This window comes from Oncorhynchus tshawytscha, linkage group LG19, assembly GCF_018296145.1.
Source record: "Oncorhynchus tshawytscha isolate Ot180627B linkage group LG19, Otsh_v2.0, whole genome shotgun sequence".
Taxonomy (NCBI): Eukaryota; Metazoa; Chordata; class Actinopteri; order Salmoniformes; family Salmonidae; genus Oncorhynchus; species Oncorhynchus tshawytscha.
The window spans coordinates 16,851,166-16,879,057 of record NC_056447.1 but is presented as its reverse complement, the minus strand read 5'-3'; the positions used below and the strand labels follow the sequence as shown (position 1 = coordinate 16,879,057).

The window sequence follows — 27,892 nt, the reverse complement described above, 5'->3', positions numbered from 1 at the left end:
TTAGTTTTGTTGATCCCGTTGATCTCCTGTTGACTTCATGCTCCCCTATAACTTGTTTTAAGTTATCTCATCCCTTACATTTAATCAGTGTGAACTAATTAAGATCACATTGACTCCAATGTGTAGCTTTATAAGTAACAAAATCACATTTGTGATAAGGTGATCTCAGAATCATGTCTCTGATTAGCCAATCATATATGTCTTTGAGACATAGAGGTAGAATGACTAGATTGTATTTCTATATTTGAGACAGAGGTAGAATGACTAGATTGTATTTCTATATTTGAGACAGAGGTAGAATGAACAGATTATATTTCCATATTTGAGACAGAGGTAGAATGACTAGATTACATTTCTATATTTGAGACATAGAGTTAGAATGACTAGATTGTATTTCTATATTTGAGACAGAGGTAGAATGAACAGATTATATTTCCATATTTGAGACAGAGGTAGAATGACTAGATTACATGTCTATATTTGAGACATAGAGGTAGAATGACTAGATTGTATTTCTATATTTGAGACAGAGGTAGAATGACTAGATTGTATTTCTATATTTGAGACAGAGGTAGAATGACTAGATTGTATTTCTATATTTGAGACATAGAGGTAGACTGACTAGATTGTATTTCTATATTTTATTGGTTTCAGGCATTCCATAAAGTTGTCTTGTATTCCATTTGTACTATTTCAATCAATTATTTGTATTCATATTGAAAATTAATATTATTACCAGGAATGGAAAATAAGATGGCCCTTTTCAAATATCGCAAGGCACAGATTTGTGGGGCGAATCTTACCCGGGCTAGTAGAAATCACAGTCTACTCGTCCAACAGTCCGGTGCCCAAAGTCCTGAAATTCCATCCCTGGTGACATGTAACACAATATCTCAAACAAGCAAACGACTGAAATGAGATGATACCTCATTAACGCCCAAGGGGAAATGAGTTTGTCAGTATGTTTATAAAAATCCAATAATCAACCCATTCCACCATTGTGATAGAGCACGCCTCTCTGCTGCCCTCTGGTGTTTATTGAGAGTTATGCTCATGTTCCTGCTGATACAGTACCCCATTATCGCTACTCTCTACTGCGTCACAAAGGCCACCCTATTCCCTATTTAGCGCACTAATTTTGACCAGAGCCCTATGCGCCCCTGATGAAAAATAGTGCACTATATCTATCACCTTGTTTGCAGTACAGACCTCCTTGTGGGAAAGGGAGATAATGATACAATCAGTTCCTCTGAGTGGCAGTTTAGTCATTAGTATCACTGCCAACAAGCACCTCATTTGGTCTAGATAAAGCCCACTGGGCACAGACGTCAGTTCAACGTCTAGTTTTCATAAAACATTTGGTTGAGTTTGTCATCTAATGTGAATTGTCAATTTGAAATCAAAGAATAATCTCACCATGTTATGTGAGATTTAGGTCAAAAGTTGGGTGGAAAAAAAGACACATTGATTCAACGTCATCACATCACATTTTATTATTTTGTTTAAATGACATGGAGTTGAAACATACAGGAGGGTCTCTCTCCAGGAACAGGGTTGGAGTTAAAACCTACAGGAGGGTCTCTCTCCAGGAACAGGGTTGGAGTTAAAACCTACAGGAGGGTCTCTCTCCAGGAACAGGGTTGGAGTTAAAACCTACAGGAGGGTCTCTCTCCAGGAACAGGGTTGGAGTTAAAACCTACAGGAGGGTCTCTCTCCAGGAACAGGGTTGGAGTTAAAACCTACAGGAGGGTCATCTCCAGGAACAGGGTTGGAGTTAAAACCTACAGGAGGGTCTCTCTCCAGGAACAGGGTTGGAGTTAAAACCTACAGGAGGGTCTCTCTCCAGGAACAGTGTTGGAGTTAAAACCTACAGGAGGGTCTCTCTCCAGGAACAGGGCTGGAGTTAAAACCTACAGGAGGGTCTCTCTCCAGGAACCGGGCTGGAGTTAAAACCTACAGGAGGGTCTCTCTCCAGGAACAGGGTTGGAGTTAAAACCTACAGGAGGATCTCTCTCCAGGAACAGGGCTGGAGTGCCCTGGTCTAGAATCTACAATCTTTTGTGACAGAATGAATATCAGATAGCAGACCTTTAGCAACAGAACAGTATATACTGCCTATGTGGAGAAGATGGATCTGTGTGTGTTGTGTACAGCAGTAGGCTGCAGGTGATGATAGGTGTGATGACGTGGACAGGTCTGGACTGGTAGGACGAAGGACAGCCAAGGGATTGGACCCAGATTATATAGTAAAAGGATAAACAGTCAAATCAAATCACGTCACTATTTATTTGGATCGGCGGTTGTATGGTTTGCTTGTATGACATCAAAGCCATATTTACTATAATCATCACTACATTTAACCACATCCTCCTCAATTATATCTTTATTGTTAAAAGACTATTAAATACTCTGATAAGTCAAATAAGATATTTCAATGATGTCACTACAGCACAATTGACTCTTGTGAGGACTACATACAGTGTGGTTGTTGCTGTTGTAACTAATGCCATCGTACTTCTGTTACCATCGGAGATATTTTAATGTCAGCTCGAATAACAATGATTTAAAGTGATGTGAAGCTTGGCGAATGAGTAATCATCCCGTCCATAATATCTAGTCATGGCCTTCAGGTCAGCTTGTTAAACACTACCCCCTAGTGGACAAAAAGAGGTACTGTTCCAAACGCTACTAATTTACGAGAGGTTGTGTTCTATCGTCCTCGTGTCGCAGGGCGGTCCATATTTTGTCCCACACCTCCCTGTGAATAGAACCAGATCACAGAGCCAACGGTGAGAGAAATAATTTCTCTACTAATAATTTAGGTTGTTTTAATTTGGCCTGTATTTAGTCATATATTTTGCCAAGAGAGACCAGGGCCCGTATCCACAACGCGTCTTCGAGTAGGAGTGCTGATCTAGCATCAGTTTCAACTTTCAGATCATCATGGAAAAAATATTGTATGGGCAGATCCTAGATCTGAGACACTTTGTGGCTACAAGCCCTGGACCATGCCAGCAACAGGTATGTGTACTGTATATTCAGGGAAGATCTAACATTATGGTTAGGGGTTCTGGGTTAGTGGTTTAGGGGTTCTGGGTTAGGGGTACTGAGTTAGTGGTTCTGGGTTAGTGGTTCTGTGTTAGTGGTTTAGGGGTTCTGGGTTAGTGGTTCTGGGTTAGTGGTTCTGGGTTAAGGGTTCTGGATTAGTGGTTTAGGGGTTCTTGGTTAGGGGTTCTGGGTTAATGGTTCTGGGTTCTGGGTTAGTGGTTCTGGGTTAAGGTTTAGGGGTTCTGGGTTAGTGGTTCTGGGTTAGGGGTTCTGGGTTAGTGGTTCTGGGTTAGTGGTTCTGGGTTAGGGGTTCTGGGTTAGGGGTTGTGGGTTAAGGTTTAGGGGTTCTGGGTTAGGGATTATGGGTTAGGGGTTATGGGTAAGGTGTAATGGGTTATGGGTTGTGGGTTAAGATTTAGGGGTTCTGGGTTAGGTATTATGGGTTAGGGGTTCTGGGTTAGGGGTTCTGGGTTAAGGTGTAGGGGTTCTGGGTTAAGGGTTTAGGGGTTCTGGTTAGGGTTCTGGGTTAAGGTTTAGGGGTTCTGGGTTAAGAGTTAGGGATTCTGGGTTAAGGGTTGGGGTTCTGGGTTAAGGGTTGTGGTTCTGGGTTAAGGTTTAGGGGTTCTGGGTTAAGGTTTAGGGGTTCTGGGTTAAGGGTTTAGGGGTTCTGGGTTAGGGTTCTGTGTTAAGGTTTAGGGGTTCTGGGTTAGAGTTAGGGATTCTGGGTTAAGGGTTGGGGTTCTGGGTTAAGGTTTAGGGGTTCTGGGTTAAGGTTTAGGGGTTAAGGGTTATGGGGTTTGGGTTAAGGGTTAGGGGTTCTGGGTTAAGGTTTAGGGGTTGGGTTTAGGGGTTAAGGGTTAAGGTTTAGGGGTTAAGGGTTATGGGGTGCTGGGTTAGGGTTAAGGGTTATGGGTTCTGGGTTAAGATTTAGGGGTTCTGGGTTAGGTATTATGGGTTAGGGGTTCTGGGTTAGGGGTTCTGGGTTAAGGTTTAGGGGTTCTGGGTTAAGGGTTTAGGGGTTCTGGGTTAAGGTTTGGGGTTCTGGGTTAAGGGTTGTGGTTCTGGGTTAAGGGTTGGGGTTCTGGGTTAAGGGTTGTGGTTCTGGGTTTAAGGTTTAGGGGTTCTGGGTTAAGGTTTAGGGGTTCTGGGTTAAGGGTTTAGGGGTTCTGGGTTAGGGTTCTGTGTTAAGGTTTAGGGGTTCTGGGTTAAGAGTTAGGGATTCTAGGGGTTAAGGGTTGGGGTTCTGGGTTAAGGGTTTAGGGGTTCTGGGTTGGGTTTAGGGGTTAAGGGTTAAGGTTTAGGGGTTCTGGGTTAGGGGTGCTGGGTTAAGGTTTAGGGGTTAAGGTTTAGGGGTTAAGGTTTAGGGGTTAAGGGTTATGGGGTGCTGGGTTAAGGGTTAAGGGTTATGGGTGCTGGGTTAGGGGTTAAGGGTTAGGGGTTATGGGGTGCTGGGTTAAGGGTTAGGGGTTAAGTATCTACAGGCTGAATCCAACACATTAACATTGTTAACATTTCTGAATCAATGTGTAATTGGGATGAGGATGATGAGGATGATGAGAATGGGGAACAATCAATCAATATCTTAACTGTCCCAATTGGGACCCCCAAAAAAAAAAAAAAAACCAATGTCAACCATTCAACAGATTTACACAGAAGATACATAGTGAGATTGGTGACAGTCTTAAAATGAGGAGACGTACGCTTTCACATCCTCGCTTGTTGTCACTCTGTTCACGATCATGTCGAGGTTGCTTTCCAGATCCTTCAAGACACAGTGAGACCAATGAGTATAGAAAATGCATTGTGTATTCAATACAATTTAAATCAAATGTATTTTATTTACAGATACCCATCCTAAAACCCCAAAGAGCTTTACAGATACCCATCCTAAAACCCCAAAGAGCTTTACAGATACCCATCCTAAAACCCCAAAGAGCTTTAAGGATACCCATCCTAAAACCCCAAAGAGCTTTAAGGATACCCATCCTGGGCAATGCAGAGGCAGAAGCAGAGTGGTTTGGAACAACTCCCTAGAAACCTAAAGAGGACCAAGGCCTGAGGGGTGGAACCAGGCCTGAGGGGAGGAACCAGGCCTGAGGGGAGGAACCAGGCCTGAAGGGGTGGAACAAGGCCTGAAGCGGTGGAACCAGGCCTGAAGGGGTGGAACAAGGCCTGAGGCGTGGAACAAGGCCTGAGGGGTGGAACCAGGCCTGAAGGGAGGAACCAGGCCTGAGGGGTGGCCAGTGTATTGTAGTGTATTGTAGTGAATTGTAGTGTATTGCATTGAAATATATTGGTACATTATCATCTCTGACTATTGGTCCACCTACACAGAGTACATATAGTACATACAACACATACAGCACATACATACAGTACATACATACAGTACATACAGCACAGTACATACATACAGCACAGCACATACAGCACAGTACATACAGCACATACATACAGTACATACAGCACATACAGTACATACAGTACATACATACAGTACATACAGCACAGCACATACAGTACATACAGCACAGTACATACAGTACATACAGTGCAGACAGCACATACAGTACATTCAGCACAGTACATACAGTACATATAGTGCAGACAGTACATGCAGTACAGTACATACAGTACATACAGCACAGTACATACAGTACAGACAGTACATACAGCACAGTACACACAGTACATACAGCATAGTACATACAGCACATACAGCATAGTACATACAGCACATACAGTACAGACAGTACATACAGTACAGTACATACAGCACATATAGTGCAGACAGTACATGCAGTACAGTACATACAGCACATACAGCATATACAGTACAGCCAGTACATACAGTACAGTACATACAGTACATACAGAACATACAGCACAGTACATACAGCACATACAGCACAGTACATACAGCACATACAGCACAGTACATACAGTACATACAGCATATACAGTACAGACAGTCAAGGAAAAATATGATAATATTTCAACTAGGTCAAAGTACTAAATGGCTTGCCTTGTTGGTGTTTCTGAAGCGTTCATTTGAGGCCAGTAGTCTCATGATCTCTCCCTGCAGGAGATAACAGACAAACACACACACACACACACACACACACACACACACACACACACACACACACACACACACACACACACACACACACACACACACACAGTACTCCAGTGAAATGCCCTACGATAAAGGGAGTCAGTCTGTACATTACCGATGATAAGCTGTTTGTAGAAGGGCATGCAAGGTCATAACATACGTGGAGAGTACAGCAGGACATAAGGCTATCCAACGTGTGTGTGTGTTTTGGTGAAAGTGAGTCGTAGAGAGAAGTCATTCTACTGTGTGAGTAAAACGTGTGTGCTGCTTTAATTGGGCAGGGAGGGCTGACTGGAAAAGAGATGTCAATCTCTGAAGGGCACATTAAATAACTGTGAAAATACGTTGACAGTAGTATTTTACCCAGTTCATCCAACACAGAACTATAAAAACCATACGCCTATGTTAAGAACTATAACAACCATACGCCTATGTTAAGCCACTAGGAGCTCCCCTAGTTGTAAATGCCTATTGGTGCTGTGGTTAATACCCCGTCTGGTGCTCCCCTAGTTGTAAATGCCTATTGGTGCTGTGGTTAATACCCCGTCTGGTGCTCCCCTAGTTGTAAATGCCTATTGGTGCTGTGGTTAATACCCCGCTCTGGTGCTCCCCTAGTTGTAAATCCCTATTGGTGCTGTGGTTAATACCCCGTCTGGTGCTCCCCTAGTTGTAAATACCTATTGGTGCTGTGGTTAATAAACCCCGTCTGGTGCTCCCCCAGTTATAAATCCCTATTGGTGCCGTGGTTAATACCCCGTCTGGTGCTCCCCTAGTTGTAAATCCCTATTGGTGCCGTGGTTGATACCCCGTCTGGTGCTCCCCCAGTTGTAAATCCCTATTGGTGCTGTGGTTAAATACCTTGTCTGGTGCTCCCCTGGTTGTAAATCCCTATTGGTGCCGTGGTTAATACCCCGTCTGGTGCTCCCCCAGTTGTAAATCCCTATTGGTGCTGTGGTTAATACCCCGTCTGGTGCTCCCCCAGTTGTAAATCCCTATTGGTGCTGTGGTTAAATACCTTGTCTGGTGCTCCCTGGTTGTAAATCCCTATTGGTGCCGTGGTTAATACCCTGTCTGGTGCTCCCCCAGTTGTAAATCCCTATTGGTGCTGTGGTTAATACCCCGTCTGGTGCTCCCCCAGTTGTAAATCCCTATTGGTGCCGTGGTTAATACCCCGGCTGGTGCTCCCCCAGTTGTAAATCCCTATTGGTGCCGTGGTTAATACCCTGTCTGGTGCTCCCCAGTTGTAAATCCCTATTGGTGCTGTGGTTAATACCCCGTCTGGTCCTCCCCCAGTTGTAAATCCCTATTGGTGTTGTGGTTAAAACCCGTCTGGTGCTCCCCCCATTGGTGTTGTAAATCCCTATTGGTGCCGTGGTTAATACCCTGTCTGGTGCTCCCCAGTTGTAAATCCCTATTGGTGCCGTGGTTGATACCCCGTCTGGTGCTCCCCCAGTTGTAAATCCCTATTGGTGCTGTGGTTAAATACCTTGTCTGGTGCTCCCCTGGTTGTAAATCCCTATTGGTGCCGTGGTTAATACCCCGTCTGGTCCTCCCCCAGTTGTAAATCCCTATTGGTGTTGTGGTTAAAACCTCGTCTGGTGCTCCCCTAGTTGTAAATCCCTATTGGTGCCGTGGTTGATAACCCGTCTGGTGCTCCCCCAGTTGTAAATCCCTATTGGTGCCGTGGTTAATACCCCGTCTGGTGCTCCCCTAGTTGTAAATACCTATTGGTGCCGTGGTTAATACCCTGTCTGGTGCTCCCCCAGTTGTAAATCCCTATTGGTGCGTGTTTAAACCCTGTCTGGTGCTCCCCCAGTTGTAAATCCCTATTGGTGCCGTCTGGTGGTTAATACCCATGCTGGTGCTCCCCAGTTGTAAATCCCTATTGGTGCCGTGGTTAATACCCTGTCTGGTGCTCCCCCAGTTGTAAATCCCTATTGGTGCCGTGGTTAATACCCTGTCTGGTGCTCCCCAGTTGTAAATCCCTATTGGTGCCATGGTTAATACCCTGGTCTGGTCCTGCCCCCCAGTTGTAAATCCCTATTGGTGTTGTGGTTAATACCCTGTCTGGTGCTCCCCCAGTTGTAAATCCCTATTGGTGCCGTGTTTAAAACCCCAGTTGTCTGGTGTTGCTGGTGCCCCCAGTTGTAAATCCCTATTGGTGCCGTGGTTAACCCTGTCTGGTGCTCCCCCAGTTGTAAACCCTGTCTGGTGCTCCCCAGTTGTAAATCCCTATTGGTGCCGTGGTTAATACCCTGTCTGGTGCTCCCCAGTTGTAAATCCCTATTGGTGCCGTGTTTAAAACCCCGTCTGGTGTTCCCCCAGTTGTAAATCCCTATTGGTGCTGTGGTTAATACCCCATCTGGTGCTCCCCCAGTTGTAAATCCCTATTGGTGCCGTGTTTAAAACCCCGTCTGGTGTTCCCCCAGTTGTAAATCCCTATTGGTGCCGTGGTTAATACCCCGTCTGGGGCTCCCCTTGTTGTAAATCCCTATTGGTGCCGTGGTTAATACCTCGTCTGGGCCTGGACTTTGCTGCATGTCTCTTAAGACTAGTCTCTGATTTGCGTCTGTACCTTAGAGTCTCTGATGCATCTCTCTGTAGCTCCTGTGGTGATGATGGACACCATCTTCTCCTTGAGTTCCTTCTGCAGCAGCTGGACCTCCTCCCACATTATCCACACCTGATAACACAGTACATACAGTACGTACAGTACATATAGTACATACAGAACAGTACATAGAGTGCATAATGTACAGTACATATAGAACAGTACATACAGAACAGTACATACAAAACAGTACATACAGAACAGTACATACAGTACAGTACATACAGTACAGAGTGATCCACACCTGATAATACAGTACATACAGTACAGTACATACAGAACAGTACCTACAGAACATACAGTACAGTACATACAGTACAGTACATACAGTACACACAGCGCATACAGAGATCCACACCTGATAATACAGAACAGTACATACAGTAGAGTACATACAGTACAGTACATACAGTACATACAGTACAATACATACAGAACAGTACAATACAGTACATACAGAACAGTACAATACATAATGTACAGTACATAGAGTACAGTGCATAATGTACAGTACATACAGTACAATACATAATGTACAGTACACACAGAACAGTACATACATAACAGTACATACAGTACAGCACATACAGTACAGACAGAACAGTACAGACAGAACAGTACATACAGAACAGTACATACAGTACAGTACATACAGTACAGTACATACAGAACAGTACATACAGAACAGTACATACAGTACAGTACATACAGAACAGTACATACAGAACAGTACATACAGAACAGTACATACAGAACAGTACATACAGTACAGTACATACAGAACAGTACATACAGTACACACAGCGCATACAGAGATCCACACCTGATAATACAGAACAGTACATACAGTAGAGTACATACAGTACAGTACATAGTACAGAGTGATCCACACCTGATAATACAGTACAGTACATACAGAACATACAGTACAGTACATACAGAACAGTACATACAGTACATACAGTACATACAGTACAGTACATACAGTACAGTACATACAGTACATACAGAACAGTACATACAGTACAGTACATACAGTACATACAGAACAGTACATACAGTACATACAGAACAGTACAATACATAATGTACAGTACATAGAGTACAATACATAATGTACAGTACACACAGAACAGTACATACATAACAGTACATACAGTACAGCACATACAGTACAGACAGAACAGTACATACAGTACAGTACATACAGTACAGCATGTACAGAACAGTACATACAGAACAGTACATACAGAACAGTACATACAGTACAGTACATACAGAACAGTACATACAGTACAGTACATACAGAACAGTACATACAGTACAGTACAGTACATACAGAACAGTACAGTACAGTACATACAGAACAGTACATACAGTACAGTACATACAGTACAGTACATACAGAACAGTACATACAGTACAGTACATACAGTACAGTACAGAACAGTACATACAGTACAGTACATACAGTACAGCACATACAGTACAGTACATACAGTACATACAGAACATACAATACATACAGAACATCCAGTACAGTACATACAGAACAGAACAATACAGTACATACAGTACATACGGTAAATACAGAACAGTACATACAGTACAGTACATACAGTACAGTACATACAGTACAGTACATACAGAACAGTACATACAGAACAGTACATACAGTACAGTACATACAGAACAGTACATACAGTACAGTACATACAGTACATACAGAACATACAATACAGTACATACAGTACATACAGTACAGTACATACAGTACAGTACATACAGAACAGTACATACAGTACAGTACATACAGAACAGTACATACAGTACAGCACATACAGTACAGTACATACAGTACATACAGAGCAGAACACAGTACAGTACATACAGAACAGTACATACAGAACAGTACATACAGAACAGTACATACAGAACAGTACATACAGTACAGTACATACAGTACAGTACATACAGAACAGTACATACAGTACATACAGTACAGTACATACAGTACATACAGAACAGTACATACAGTACATACAGAACAGTACAATACATAATGTACAGTACATAGAGTACAATACATAATGTACAGTACACACAGAACAGTACATACATAACAGTACATACAGTACAGCACATACAGTACAGACAGAACAGTACATACATAACAGTACATACAGTACAGCACATACAGTACAGACAGAACAGTACATACAGTACAGTACATACAGTACAGCATGTACAGAACAGTACATACAGAACAGTACATACAGAACAGTACATACAGTACAGTACATACAGAACAGTACATACAGAACAGTACATACAGAACAGTACATACAGTACAGTACATACAGAACAGTACCTACAGAACATACAGTACAGTACATACAGTACAGTACATACAGTACACACAGCGCATACAGAGATCCACACCTGATAATACAGAACAGTACATACAGTAGAGTACATACAGTACAGTACATAGTACAGAGTAATCCACACCTGATAATACAGTACATACAGTACAGTACATACAGAACATACAGTACAGTACATACAGAACAGTACATACAGTACAGTACATACAGTACATACAGTACAATACATACAGAACAGTACAATACAGTACATACAGAACAGTACAATACATAATGTACAGTACATAGAGTACAGTGCATAATGTACAGTACACACAGAACAGTACATACATAACAGTACATACAGTACAGCACATACAGTACAGACAGAACAGTACATACAGTACAGTACATACAGTACAGCACATACAGTACAGACAGAACAGTACAGACAGAACAGTACATACAGAACAGTACATACAGTACAGTACATACAGTACAGTACATACAGAACAGTACATACAGAACAGTACATACAGTACAGTACATACAGTACAGCACATACAGTACAGTACATACAGTACATACAGAACATACAATACATACAGAACATCCAGTACAGTACATACAGAACAGAACAATACAGTACATACAGTACATACAGTACGGTAAATACAGAACAGTACATACAGAACATCCAGTACAGTACATACAGAACATCCAGTACAGTACATACAGAACAGAACAATACAGTACATACGGTAAATACAGAACAGTACATACAGTACATACAGTAAATTCAGAACAGTACATACAGAACATACAATACAGTACAGTACATACAGTACATACAGAACATACAGTACATACAGAACATACAGTACAGTACATACAGAACAGCACATACAGTACAGTACATACAGTACATACAGAACATACAGTACAGTACATACAGTACAGTACATACAGTACAGTACATACAGTACAGTACATACAGAACAGTACATACAGTACAGTACATACAGAACAGTACATACAGTACAGCACATACAGTACAGTACATACAGTACATACAGAGCAGAACACAGTACAGTACATACAGAACAGTACATACAGAACAGTACATACAGTACAGTACATACAGTACAGTACATACAGTACCTACAGAACATATAGAACAGTACATACAGTACAGTACATACAGCACAGTACATACAGAACAGTACAGTACATACAGCACAGTACATACAGCACAGTACATACAGAACAGTACAGTACATACAGCACAGTACATACAGAACAGTACATATAGTACATACAGAACTGTACATACAGTACATACAGAACAGTACATATAGTACATACAGAACAGTACATACAGAACAGTACATATAGTACATACAGAACAGTACATATAGTACATACAGAACAGTACATACAGTGATCCACACCTGAAAAATACATGCCATGTAGCAGACGCTTCTACCCAAACTGGTTGACAGTCATGCGTGTATAATTTTCCGCATGTGTGGTCGTGAGAATCAAACCCACTATCCCGGCATTGCAAGCACAATACTATATTACTGGGCTACAGAGTATCACTACAGCCCTGTGTGTAGACTGAGCTACAGAGTATCACTACAGCCCTGTGTGTAGACTGAGCTACAGAGTACCACTACAGCCCTGTGTGTAGACTGAGCTACAGAGTATCACTACAGCCCTGTGTGTAGACTGAGCTACAGAGTATCACTACAGCCCTGTGTGTAGACTGAGCTACAGAGTACCACTACAGCCCTGTGTGTAGACTGAGCTACAGAGTATCACTACAGCCCTGTGTGTAGACTGAGCTACAGAGTATCACTACAGCCCTGTGTGTAGACTGAGCTACAGAGTATCACTACAGCCCTGTGTGTAGACTGAGCTACAGAGTATCACTACAGCCCTGTGTGTAGACTGAGCTACAGAGTATCACTACAGCCCTGTGTGTAGACTGAGCTACAGAGTATCACTACAGCCCTGTGTGTAGACTGAGCTACAGAGTACCACTACAGCCCTGTGTGTAGACTGAGCTACAGAGTACCACTACAGCCCTGTGTGTAGACTGAGCTACAGAGTACCACTACAGCCCTGTGTGTAGACTGAGCTACAGAGTATCACTACAGCCCTGTGTGTAGACTGAGCTACAGAGTACCACTACAGCCCTGTGTGTAGACTGAGCTACAGAGTACCACTACAGCCCTGTGTGTAGACTGAGCTACAGAGTATCACTACAGCCCTGTGTGTAGACTGAGCTACAGAGTATCACTACAGCCCTGTGTGTAGACTGAGCTACAGAGTACCACTACAGCCCTGTGTGTAGACTGAGCTACAGAGTATCACTACAGCCCTGTGTGTAGACTGAGCTACAGAGTATCACTACAGCCCTGTGTGTAGACTGAGCTACAGAGTATCACTACAGCCCTGTGTGTAGACTGAGCTACAGAGTATCACTACAGCCCTGTGTGTAGACTGAGCTACAGAGTATCACTACAGCCCTGTGTGTAGACTGAGCTACAGAGTATCACTACAGCCCTGTGTGTAGACTGAGCTACAGAGTATCACTACAGCCCTGTGTGTAGACTGAGCTACAGAGTACCACTACAGCCCTGTGTGTAGACTGAGCTACAGAGTATCACTACAGCCCTGTCTGTAGACTGAGCTACAGAGTATCACTACAGCCCTGTGTGTAGACTGAGCTACAGAGTATCACTACAGCCCTGTGTGTAGACTGAGCTACAGAGTACCACTACAGCCCTGTGTGTAGACTGAGCTACAGAGTATCACTACAGCCCTGTGTGTAGACTGAGCTACAGAGTATCACTACAGCCCTGTGTGTAGACTGAGCTACAGAGTATCACTACAGCCCTGTGTGTAGACTGAGCTACAGAGTACCACTACAGCCCTGTGTGTAGACTGAGCTACAGAGTACCACTACAGCCCTGTGTGTAGACTGAGCTACAGAGTATCACTACAGCCCTGTGTGTAGACTGAGCTACAGAGTATCACTACAGCCCTGTGTGTAGACTGAGCTACAGAGTATCACTACAGCCCTGTGTGTAGACTGAGCTACAGAGTATCACTACAGCCCTGTGTGTAGACTGAGCTACAGAGTATCACTACAGCCCTGTGTGTAGACTGAGCTACAGAGTATCACTACAGCCCTGTGTGTAGACTGAGCTACAGAGTATCACTACAGCCCTGTGTGTAGACTGAGCTACAGAGTATCACTACAGCCCTGTGTGTAGACTGAGCTACAGAGTATCACTACAGCCCTGTGTGTAGACTGAGCTACAGAGTATCACTACAGCCCTGTGTGTAGACTGAGCTACAGAGATCACTACAGCCCTGTGTGTAGACTGAGCTACAGAGTATCACTACAGCCCTGTGTGTAGACTGAGCTACAGAGTATCACTACAGCCCTGTGTGTAGACTGAGCTACAGAGTATCACTACAGCCCTGTGTGTAGACTGAGCTACAGAGGACCTGATAGTTAGTGGTAACGCTCCCCACTCTCAACACACATGCAACTCCCCACCGTCTCTCCATCTCTGTATCCCCACCTGTTGTTTGTTATCTGTCTAAATGAAGCTTAAAATTACATAAATTACTCTCGTTTACAAAAACAAACAAAAAATATTTTATTTATATTTTTTATATATTATATATTAATATAAAATATTATATATATTATGTATATTATGTGTATTATGTTCCATACCTGACGTCTCTTAGGCTGGACACGATCTATAAAGGAGATCGGCCCTTCACCTGGCCTCAACAGCCCTGGCAGAGTGGCCTCCTTATGGAGCCCTGGCATCAATCAATCAACCAATGAATCAATAAATCAATCATGAATTCAACAAATTAATAAACAAACCAATCAATTAATACATCAAACAAACCAATCAATCAAACCAATTCATTATTCATCACGCAAACCATTCAATCAACAATCAAACAAACACAGCAAAACATCAACTAAACAACAACAAAAATCAATCAACCTTCATCATCTGGGATTTCCATGACTCTGTCACGTACGTTCTGAAACTGATTCCTGACTCTGGGGAAACAGACAATAGGCACGAATACAATCAAATTAAAATGATGTCAAGTCTAATTGTTTTTTGTCAAAATGCATTATCACACAAGCTCTCAATATACTTTACAAAAGGAAACCAATACATTTTAAAACTACGAATTCAATACAAGTTTTTTTGGAATAAAAGGTTTTTAGTATTCTATGTTTTGAACAAAAGCAAAGTATTTATTTAACATCACCTACTGGCGCTAGATTCAATCCGTCGAGTTCTAGAGGGATAGATATTTAAAATAAATGTTCACGCGTTCAAGTAGACTGGGGAACAAGAGATAATCAGGGCTTGAGAAAGTTGAGTGAAGTTCAATCTAGTGCTTCTCTGCACGGGCTGATATTTCTTCTGTGCGGCAGTACCGGGGGGAGCTGTACGCCTGCGCACGCAGTTTAGAGGGAACATTGGTAGGAAGCAAGTTTTTACTGACCAAAGTAACAACACAGTGTGTGGTCAAAGACTTAGTAACTTAGTTGTATTCACGATCTGGTTACCTATAAACATAGTTATAGTTTTTAAATAAAAAACAAACATATTTATTAACTTATTTCCAGATACTTTCTAAATGACCCACAATGCACTATTTCTCAAAGTCATACGGACAATCTACTCTGCGTTAACTTTATCAAGCTGGCTAACGTTAGCCACTAGCCATGCAGACCGAATGTTGGCAGTGGTGAGCTACAATCTATCAATCACGAGGAGGTATGATGTGAACAACCAATCAGATTCCCCACACGTGGGGGCCGCATGATCTCCATGAAGTAGGCTACCAGAGTTTTTCAACCTTGTCTCAGTGCTAGTGTGCAACAGTAGCTGACTCACTGTGCCGTTGTGATCATTTCCATCTGCCTGGAGCCTTCCTCTAATCACCCTCTTAATGTTGGCTCTCCTCCTATACCCTTGTCGTGTCTTTGGCTATGCCGGATTAAGTGATATGACATGCTATTCTATAAAATCCTTTCTCTGTAATTAATATTACCTGATTGAGCTAATCATGTAAATGTAATTAACTAGAAAGTCGGGGCACCACGAAAGAATATTTATAGAGCTGTTATCTTCCGAATAAACTCTTAAAGACCTAGTAATATTTTACATCAATAGCAGTCAAAATTAATCGTCACCTTATTTCAGTCTCATCTGTAAGTTGTAAATTCTTGGTTATCAACACTACCCCTGGCTAACAAGTTGAATCAGCAATACAAAATTGGGTTTAATTATTTATTTACTAAATACCTAACTAATCACACAGAATTACATATACACAGAATGAATCATACCTTGATTACAAATTATGTCATAAAGGAAAACGTCCCTAGCAGATATGACAGCTGGTTACACAAAGAAAAGGGGGCTGGGTTTGAGTGAAAGAGCGGGAGAAGTGATGTCTCTATCGGGCCATAGGCAGCTACTCTATCGTAAATACAGAATCTTATGCATTCTAAATTACCGCCCATTTGGAAAAGGAAAATGCAATGAATATTTACTCTGAGCTGCGCTTCAATAGGTTGGTGGTAGATGGAAGGCCGAGTTGCCCAAGTGTTCTTCCATCCTTTGAAGAACGTCTCTGGTGGTAAACTGTACCCGATTTAGTAACGTTGTTGTGTGGTAGACAGTATACTCTGTCTGTCATTTCCCAGTCCACGCTTGGCGGCTGGAGTGAATCAGAGTTCAAAGTTCATACCCCGTTGCCATGCTTATATGCTCATGCTATATTCTGGCTGGTATTGTCGAAATTCATCATATTCGATGTGTCGATCGTCCTAATCCCGTGGGTATTCAATGCTAATTTTGTTAGGTAGCTGAGATTGGCTTTGCTCTGTAGGTGTCACCTGCCCTTCTAACGTCAAGGCCGTCGCCTTAATGTCCCCGGAACAGGAAGTTATATTGTCGTCAAGGCTTTACATAGGAAAGGAGAGGAGGGCGTGTTTCATAGTTTATAACCAATGTCTCTTCACGTGGGCGGGCCACTGAGTCGGGCCAAATTCAATCATGAAAACCCAATTCTCACATTTTAGAAGCTAAAATCACATTTCATCCCGTCACAAATAATTTCATATTCAAACATTTAAATTGCACAACAATTCCATGTGAATCTGATAACTATAATGTAGACTTTCCACTGTACAGTTTATGTCATCCTATCATTGATGAGAATGTCTCCGATGAAAACCGAACTGACATCATATTCATTAAGTACCACCGCATATGTTCAATTGTTCGGAATACCAGAATATAGTTAATTTCCCCCCTCATTCTGATGTTCCCAGAATCCCTATGTTAACCAAGGGATTTTCAATAGTCACATCAGTAGGGTAGAGAGAGGAAAAAAGGGGGAGAGGTATTTATGACTGTCATAAACCTACCCCCAGGCCAGCGTCATGACACCCTGTACCCCCTCTGTCTTATTGTTGACTCTTCTCCTCCTCTCCTCCTATACCCTGAACGCTGTCTTAATGTTGACTCTTCTCCTCCTCTCCTCCTATACCCTGAACCCCCTCTGTCTTATTGTTGACTCTTCTCCTCGTCTCCTCCTATACCCTGAACCCCCTCTGTCTTAATGTTGATTCTTCTCCTCGTCTCCTCGTCTCCTCCTATACCCTGAACCCCCTCTGTCTTAATGTTGACTCTTCTCCTCGTCTCCTCCTATACCCTGAACCCCCTCTGTCTTAATGTTGACTCTTCTCCTCGTCTCCTCCTATACCCTGAACCCTGTCTTAATGTTGACTCTTCTCCTCCTATACCCTGAACCCTGTCTTAATGTTGACTCTTCTCCTCGTCTCCTCCTATACCCTGAACCCCTCTCTGTCTTATTGTTGACTCTTCTCCTCCTCTCCTCCTATACCCTGAACCCCCTCTGTCTTAAATGTTGACTCTTCTCCTCGTCTCCTCCTATACCCTGAACCCTATCTTATTGTTGGCTCTTCTCCTCGTCTCCTCCTATACCCTGAACCCTGTCTTAATGTTGACTCTTCTCCTCGTCTCTTCCTATACCCTGAACCCCCCTATCTTATTGTTGACTCTTCTCCTCATCTCCTCTATACCCTGAACCTCTGTCTTAATGTTGACTCTTTCTTCTCCTCCTATACCCTGAACCCCCTCTGTCTTATTGTTGTCTCCTCCTATACCCTGAACCCCTTCTGTCTTAATGTTGACTCTTCTCCTCGTCTCCTCCTATACCCTGAACCCCCTTTGTCTTATTGTTGGCTCTTCTCCTCCTATACCCTGAACCCCTCTGTCTTAATGTTGACTCTTCTCCTCGTCTCCTCCTATACCCTGAACCCTGTCTTATTGTTGGCTCTTCTCCTCGTCTCCTCCTATACCCTGAACCCTGTCTTAATGTTGACTCTTCTCCTCCTCTCCTCCTATACCCTGAACCCTGTCTTAATGTTGACTCTTCTCCTCGTCTCCTCCTATACCCTGAACCCCCTCTGTCTTATCGTTGACTCTTCTCCTCATCTTCTCCTATACCCTGAACCCCCTCTGTCTTAATGTTGATTCTTCTCCTCGTCTCCTCCTATACCCTGAACCCCCTCTGTCTTATTGTTGACTCTTCTCCTCATCTCCTCCTATACCCTGAACCCCCACTGTCTTAATGTTGACTCTTCTCCTCCTCTCCTCCTATACCCTGTCCTGACTCCTCGTCCCCCTCTGTCTTATTGTTGACTCTTCTCCTCATCTCCTCCTATACCCTGAACCCCCACTGTCTTAATGTTGACTCTTCTCCTCGTCTCCTCCTATACCCTGAACCCCCACTGTCTTATTGTTGACTCTTCTCCTCGTCTCCTCCTATACCCTGAACCCCCTCTGTCTTAATGTTGACTCTTCTCCTCGTCTCCTCCTATACCCTGAACCCCCTCTGTCTTATTGTTGACTCTTCTCCTCGTCTCCTCCTATACCCTGAACCCCCACTGTCTTATTGTTGACTCTTCTCCTCCTATACCCTGTACCCTGTCTTATTGTTGACTCCTCGTCTCCTCCTATACCCTGTACCCTGTCTTATTGTTGACTCCTCGTCTCCTCCTATACCCTGTACCCTGTCTTAATGTTGACTCTTCTCCTTGTCTCCTCCTATACCCTGTACCCTGTCTTATTGTTGACTCTTCTCCTCGTCTCCTCCTATACCCTGTACCCTGTCTTATTGTTGACTCTTCTCTCATCTCTCCTACCCTGAACCCCCTCTACCCTGAACCCCCTCTGTCTTAATGTTGACTCTTCTCCTCCTCTCCTCCTATACCCTGAACCCTGTCTTATTGTTGACTCTTCTCCTCGTCTCCTCCTATACCCTGAACCCCCTCTGTCTTATTGTTGACTCTTCTCCTCGTCTCCTCCTATACCCTGAACCCTGTCTTAATGTTGACTCTTCTCCTCGTCTCCTCCTATACCCTGTCTTAATGTTGTCTCTTCTCCTCGTCTCCTCCTATACCCTGAACCCTGTCTTATTGTTGACTCTCCCCTCGTTTCCTCCTATACCCTGAACCCCCACTGTCTTAATGTTAACTATTTCCCGTCGTCTCCTGTGCTCAATGCACCTCTGTAATATATCTACTGTGGATTTACCTTTGTATATTTACTTTTTAGATTAGCTTACTCTCCCCTGGCCGGTGCCTCTGAAGATACTACTTAGCCATGTCGACCGTAGTGGTTGGCTAGCTGGGCTAAACTTTACTAACTTTAGCAGGCTAGCTTGCTGGCTAAGATAACTGCACATACCAGTAACATTATTTGATAACTGGTTAGATGGTGTTATGTATTTCCAAAACATTGATTTACTTTAATTGAGCTGTAAGCTAGGTGTTGATAGCAACTGGCTGACTCATGCAGAGCTAACCTAACGTTAGCAGGCGGGTAGGGTTAACGTTAGCAGGTGGGTAGGGTTAACGTTAGCAGGCGGGTAGGGTTAAACCTCTTGATATTCCCCATCCCGGATCCGGGAGCGTAATCATCGCCTGATAATAATTAGCATAATGCAACGGACGTAAATATCCCTAGAAAATATTCCTATTCATGAAAATCACAAATGAAATATATTGAGACACAGCTTAGCCTTTTGTTAATCACCCTGTCATCTCAGATTTTCAAAATATACTTTACAGCCAAAGCTAGACAAGCATTTGTGTAAGTTTATCGATAGCCTAGCATAGCATTATGCCATGCTAGCAGCAGGCAACCTTGTCACAAATCAGAAAAGCAATCAAATTAAATCGTTTACCTTTGATGAACTTCGGATGTTTTCACTCACGAGACTCCCAGGTAGATAGCCAAAGTTCATTTTTCCCGAAATATTATTTTCGTAGGCGAAATAGCTCTGTTTGTTCTTCACGTTTGGCTGAGAAATCGACCAGAAAGTGAGAAAACGGCTAAAAATATTCCAAATTAGCTCCATAATATCGACAGAAACATGGCAAACGTTGTTTATAATCCTTCCTCAAGGTGTTTTTCTAATATCTATTCGATAATATATCCGTCGGGACAATTAGTTTTTCATTAGGACCGATGGAATAATGGCTACCTCTGTATTTTACGCGAGAATCTTTCTCGGAGCCACCATGTGACCACTTACGCAATGTGGCTGCCTACGGCTATTCTTCAACATAAATGCATAAAACTACGTCACAATGCTGTAGACACCTTGGGGAATATGTAGAAAGCGTAAACTGGTTCATAGCACACTCACAGTTCAATAGGGACTCATTGGAACGCAGCGCTTTCAAAACCTGGGGCACTTCCGGATTGGATTTTTTCTCAGGCTTTTGCCTGCAACATCAGTTCTGTTATACTCACAGACAATATCTTTACAGTTTTGGAAACGTTAGAGTGTTTTCTATCCAAAGCTGTCAATTATATGCATATTCTAGCATCTTGTCCTGACAAAATATCCCGTTTAAAACGGGAACGTTGTTTTTCCAAAAATGAAAATACTGCCCCCTAGTACCAAGAGGTTAACGTTAGCAGGCGGGTAGGGTTAACGTTAGCAGGCTAGTTGGCTTGCAACCATGCAAACTGATTTGCAACAATAAATTCATAAAGTATTAGCTTGTACGTTGTCTAAAAATGTTATTGAAACCAGTAGTCAATGAGTGCAAAGATTTGGTTTAATTTGAAGTTGTACATTTGAAGTTATTTCTGTTCACATTATCGGGAATAGGCTGACTTTGCAGGTCCTCCATATTACGTCACACCCCGCAAAGACAGTTTCCGGCATGACTTTGGCATTCTGATTGGTTTTATGCAATAACTCGAAAAATAGAGATGTGAAGTGCAACTTTGCATTGGGACTTTTGATGCGTCAACTAATGCAAATCCATAATGTTACACGTGGTTACGTTTATGCTACCTGCCCTTTAAATTTAAATTGTGCTACAATGACGATCTTCTGACCTACGGACTGAATTTAGACCCTAGTACGATGTATTCCAGTATATATATATATATATATATATATATCCATTCTCTCAGAGACCCATCCATACCTGTCATTCTCCTCCAGGGCCCTCTGCGCCTCCTCTCCCAGCCTGGACACCTCGTTGCCAGCTTCCTCCAGATCCTCTGCTCCTACGATGGCCAGACCACCCAGCAGAGCCAGCTCAGACTGACCACACCACAGAGAGGAGGAGGGATAAAATGCTCAATGTAGATCAGTACAGTGTAGTGCACTGCTGGTTTCCTATTCCACCGGATCATTCATTGTACCCACCTGGTGTCCCAGGTCTAAATCAGTCCCTGATTAGAGGGGAATCACCCACTTGGTGTCCCAGGTCTAAATCAGTCCCTGATTAGAGGGGAATCACCCACCTGGTGTCCCAGGTCTAAATCAGTCCCTGATTAGAGGGGAATTACCCACCCGGTGTCCAGGTCTAAATCAGTCCCTGATTAGAATTACCCACCTGGTGTCCCAGGTCTAAATCAGTCCCTGGGGAATCTGATTAGATTACCCACCTGGTGAAGTCCCTGATTAGAGAGGAAGGTTAAAATCACCCACCTGGTGTCCCAGGTCTAAATTAGTCCCTGATTAGAGAGGAATTACCCACCTGGTGTCCCAGGTCTAAATCAGTCCCTGATTAGAGAGGAATTACCCACCTGGTGTCCCAGGTCTAAATTAGTCCCTGATTAGAGGTGAATTACCCACCTGGTGTCCCAGGTCTAAATTAGTCCCTGATTAGAGTGGAATCACCCACCTGGTGTCCCCGGTCTAAATCAGTCCCTGATTAGAGGTGAATCACCCACTTGGTGTCCCGGGCCTAAAATCAGTCCCTGATTAGAGATGAATTACGCACCTGGTGTCCCAGGTCTAAATCAGTCCCCGATTAGTGTGGAATCACCCACCTGGTGTCCCAGGTCTAAATCAGTCCCCGATAAGAGGGGTATGATTGACAAAAAGCAGTGGAACTGGCTTCGAGGTCCTGATTTGAATTTGAGGGTATAGAGGTCTTAAATAGGGGTTACAGTAGTCAATCAAAAGCTCAACTGGTGTCAGTACAGACCTCCATATGCAGCGAAAGCACAATAATTGAGTAAGATTTCCGTATAATTAGGCTACAAATTAAACTTGAAAAAAATCTGAATGTGTTTGTAATATTTACCAAGTCCTCGAGAGATGTCTGGGAGTCCAGAATAGAGTTGAGGTACAGATCATAGTCTGTCTGGAAAGCAGAAGGGAGAAACACAGATTGAATAATAATAACAATAACAACAACAACAATAATAATAATAAGAAGAAGAAGAAGAATGATGCTAATAAGAATAATAACAAGAATAATAATGATACTAATAAGAATAATAACAAGAATAATAATGATACTAATAAGAATAATAACAAGAATAATAATGATACTAATAAGAATAATAACAAGAATAATAATGATACTAATAAGAATAATAACAAGAATAATAATGATACTAATAAGAATAATAAGAATAATATTATATATTATATATTATATTATATATTATAATAATAATATTATTTTTTATTTTGGATTGGATTTTTTGAGCGCCTTTCTACCAAATGAAGTACTCAAAGCGCTTTACATAAGAGGGAAACTATTCTCTAATTCAGGAGTCTATCAGTCTCTCAGGCTCCCAGTCCCTATTCTCTAATTCAGGGGTCTGTCAGTCTCTCAGGCTCCCAGTCCCTATTCTCTAATTCAGGGGACTGTCAGTCTCTCAGGCTCCCAGTCCCTATTCTCTAATTCAGGGGACTGTCAGTCTCTCAGGCTCCCAGTCCCTATTCTCTAATTCAGGGGACTGTCAGTCTCTCAGGCTCCCAGTCCCTTTTCTCTAATTCAGGGGTCTGTCAGTCTCTCAGGCTCCCAGTCCCTATTCTCTAATTCAGGGGACTGTCAGTCTCTCAGGCTCCCAGTCCCTATTCTCTAATTCAGGGGACTATCAGTCTCTCAGGCTCCCAGTCCCTTTTCTCTAATTCAGGGGTCTGTCAGTCTCTCAGGCTCCCAGTCCCTTTTCTCTAATTCAGGGGACTGTCAGTCTCTCAGGCTCCCAGTCATTAGCCTCTAATTCATCCCATAGCACATGCTTACCATGTGCTGCTGCTGCTGAGTGGCACCGTGGAGGGAGAGAGGTAAGGGAGAGGAGAGGGAGAGGAGGAGAGGGAGAGAGGTAAGGGAGAGGAGAGGAGGGAGAAAGGAGAGGACAGGTGGAGAGGGAGAGAGGTAAGGACAGAGGAGGAGAGGGAGAGGAGGTAAGGGAGAGATGGGAGGTAAGGGAGAGGAGGAGAGGGAGAGATGTAAGGGAGAGGAGGTAAGGGAGAGGAGGTAAGGGAGAGGAGGAGAGGGAGAGGAGGTAAGGGAGAGGAGGGAGGAGGAGAGAGGGAGAGGAGGAGAGGGAGAGGAGGGAGGTAAGGGAGGAAAGGGAGAGGAGGTAAGGGAGAGGAGGGAGGTAAGGGAGAGAGGGAGAGGAGGAAAGGGAGAGGAGGGAGGTAAGGGAGGAAAGGGAGAGGAGGAGAGGGAGAGGAGGTAAGGGAAATGAGGAGAGTGAGAGGAAATGGAAAAACCTTGATTTCCCTGAGGATGTCTCTGAATACTGGCGAGCCTTCACAGACGTTGTTGAAAACGTCACTGAACACCCCCAGGCGGTCTCTACTGGGACAGCTTTGGTCTGACAGCCTCCTCAGCTCCTGGGGAAGGAGACACATATCATATTGTACGGTAATAACTCAGCCACAGCTGTACCTGTGTGAAGTGAAGTGGAAGATGGGGAGAAACGCTATCTAGTGTTATGCTGAGCTCAACACCTTTGGGGGACTGAAGAATACTGCTGAACTCAACACCTTTGGGGGACTGAAGAATACTGCTGAACTCAACACCTCTAGGGGACTGAAGAATACTGCTGAACTCAACACCTCTAGGGGACTGAAGAATACTGCTGAACTCAACACCTCTAGGGGACTGAAGAATACTGCTGAACTCAACACCTCTAGGGGACTGAAGAATACTGCTGAACTCAACACCTCTAGGGGACTGAAGAATACTGTGGAACTCAACACCTCTAGGGGACTGAAAAAAACGTCCCTATAATTTACAGCATACTATTCTCTCTCGTAGGCCTATTATTACCTATGGATGATATGTAACACTTGTTTCAAATAATGAAACATAGAAATAAACATAGAAGTAACCCATAGGTTATTACGGTGTAATTAGTATGTTATGGTATTGCGTGATGTTTATACTGTACCGGGTCAAATTTGTACAACCAAAAAGACACACGTTAGTCTTCCCCACCTTCTCTAGCTTCCACTCGTAGACCTCAGCAGCCTTGTTCCCGCTGATCCAGTTCCTGTCCCTGAGGTCCTGCTTCCTCAGCACCCGTCTGTCAAAGTGTCTCATCATCCTCATCTGGTCCTTCTTGGTCAGGCCCCCCAGGTGAGACTGAGTGAACCAGTACCTGTAAATGGACCAGGTGAGACTGAGTGAACCAGTACCTGTAGGTGGACCAGGTGAGACTGACTGAACCAGTACCTATAGATGGACCAGGTGAGACTGACTGAACCAGTACCTGTAGATGGACCAGGTGAGACTGAGTGAACCAGTACCTATAGATGGACCACGGGAGACTGACTGAACCAGTACCTGTAGATGGACCAGGTGAGACTGAGTGAACCAGTACCTGTAGATGGACCAGGTGAGACTGAGTGAGCCAGTACCTATAGATGGACCAGGTGAGACTGACTGAACCAGTACCTGTAGATGGACCAGGTGAGACTGACTGAACCAGTACCTGTAGATGGACCAGGTGAGACTGACTGAGACTGACTGAACCAGTACCTGTAGATGGACCAGGTGAGACTGACTGAACCAGTACCTATAGATGGACCAGGTGAGACTGACTGAACCAGTACCTGTAGATGGGAGTGATTACAGGGATAATAGAGTGCTGAGTATCAGGCAGTTGGCAAGTTTGGTAGACTACTAATGACCATCAGCAGCATCAGAGCTTGGAGAAGCCTAGTTACTGTGACTAAACAGTCACGTGGAATTTGACTGCGGTCATGATTCGTGACTACCGGAGTGGCGGTAATACGTTCACCCTAACAGCCCTAGTAATGCTTTCACTGATTACACATAAATGAATATAGTTCCTATATGATAGAGTGTTTGCATTATTATCAAACTGATCTTGTGTCCTTTCTGTCGTCCTGTGAACCCCATTCATTGCTGCTCACCGCTATATTTATTATTATTGTCCTTACATATCCTGGTTTCCCTCCTCAACACCTCCAGGAGGATTGGTCTGTGATACTACAGTGTTAATTATCATTATTACCGGTCCTGGTTCCCCTCAACACCTCCAGGAGGTTTTGTCTGTGATGCTATGCTGGGTTTGACCAGGAAGAGCTCAGAGGTGTCCAGAACCATCTTGAGCCTTGTTTTCCTCCTCCTCTCTCTTTCTTCTCCTTCCTCTCCCTTCGTTCCTCTCTGTGTGCCAGTAAGGCTCTCATGCTGCCCAGGCTTCAAGACTGTAGGTTTTAGCCCCTTGGCGACAGTGAAGTCAAACATGGCTTCCGTCATCTTCTCGATGTTGGCGGCCATCTTGGTTTGTCTCTGGAGGCGTTGCGTAAAAGGACAGGGACTCAGGCCTTCCTCCTCACCCTTCTCTCTGTCCTGGACCTAGAGATAATGAATATGTTGATGTTAGGTTTTGTTGTTGTTGTTGTATGTTGTTATTGTTGTTGTTGTGGCATTGTAAGCAGTGGTATAATAGTAAAACAACTTGTACTTTTGTACTTTTTTTTGTACTATACTTTCAATGCATTTTTCTGCAAAATGGTACTGAACATAGACAGAAAACAGTGAGGGAAAGACCTCAGACATCCCCCAGATTGGTTCCTCTGTCCTCCTCCGGTGGGGCTGGTTCTGGCTCAGGGCGTAAGGGCTCAGGTGGCCACAGCTGTATGTTTGGATGTCAGCCTTGTGAGCCATCTCTGCCCCCAGGAGAAGGCTCTGGAGCGCCCGGCGTGCGTCAGATACCCTCAGCATCCGAGGCTTGTTAGGGGTGGTAGCCTTGGTAGACATGGCTGGCTGAGAGGAGGGCGGGAAGGAACTTGAATGTGGTATTGGAAAGATGTGTGCTTTTTGTTTGGTCATTGTAGGCTAAATATTATGCCTCTTTAAGATGAAAGCACCAACAGCAAGTCTCTCTTTCTGCTTAAGGACTAGCATGTTAAATGTAGCAAAGTATTGCCAAGTGGGCTCCCGAGTGGCGCAGCAGTCTAAAGCACTGCATCTCAGTGAAAGAGGCATCACTACAGTCCCTGGTTCGAATCCAGTCTGTATCACATCTGACCGTGATTGGGAGTCCCATAGGGTGGTGCACAATTGGCCCAGCGTGGGGTAAATTAGAATTTGTTCTTAACTGACTTGCTAATGCTAATCATGTTTCTAGGTAGAGCTTTCAATAAGGTCAATGAATAGAATATGTGCAAGTTATAGGCTATAGATATTCTGAGTAGACAATATTGTCTACTCAGAATATCTATAGCCTATAACTTGCACATATTCTATTCATTGACCGTATTGAAAGCTCTACCTAGAAACATGATTAGCATTTTGCTCTGTTAATAATTACACTGTATTTTACGGTAGATGTGCATCATGTAAAGATTATTTGTCTAGCAAGCACTGTAATTTGGTGAAGTGAAATCCATGACTTTACAGACATTCTGCTGTGCGATTGGCGCAACGCACGCACGCAGGCACGCAAATAAGTAAACTATAGCTAAACGTTTCTTGAGACGATATAAACACTGTAAATTCGCAGGAAATAACTACAGCAACATCATATTGCCGAAACATAATCTATTGTACTCACCCGCGTCTGTCTGCCCAGAGGTGAAGAGAAAAGATTCCTGTTTTCCCCAGACGGTTGTCAGGGGATACCGCGCGTCAACACACGGTGGCGGAAGTTTATTTTATTTAACCTTTATTTTATCAGGGAGTCACACTGAGACCAAGGTCTCTTTTACAGATGAGCCCTGAATTATGTAGATTACAAAAAAAAAAAAATACACACAACAAAATAAAAATACAAAATGCAAGCAGAAAGAAAGACACATTCATCAGTAAAAAGGTTCCCCAATCAGCGTTCTGAATTGGCCAAGAGG

The 27,892-nt window shown here is 43.4% G+C and overlaps 1 protein-coding gene across 1 annotated transcript; it reads right to left on the bottom strand.

Moving 5' to 3' along the window:
* Positions 1-1,908: 1,908 nt before the first annotated feature.
* LOC112238050 (uncharacterized protein C6orf118) lies at positions 1,909-27,737 on the bottom strand. The gene is made up of 13 exons (XM_042301379.1): positions 27,601-27,737; positions 26,595-26,810; positions 26,056-26,399; positions 25,014-25,176; positions 24,284-24,406; positions 22,857-22,916; positions 21,747-21,865; positions 15,187-15,245; positions 14,901-14,992; positions 8,742-8,849; positions 6,074-6,127; positions 4,749-4,810; positions 1,909-2,758 (listed from the first exon to the last, which is right to left on the bottom strand). The coding sequence occupies exons 2-13, from the start codon at positions 26,802-26,804 to the stop codon at positions 2,689-2,691; spliced, it is 1,464 nt and encodes a 487-aa protein (XP_042157313.1). The 5' UTR covers positions 26,805-26,810; positions 27,601-27,737; the 3' UTR covers positions 1,909-2,688.
* Between the last annotated feature and the right edge of the window lie 155 nt (positions 27,738-27,892).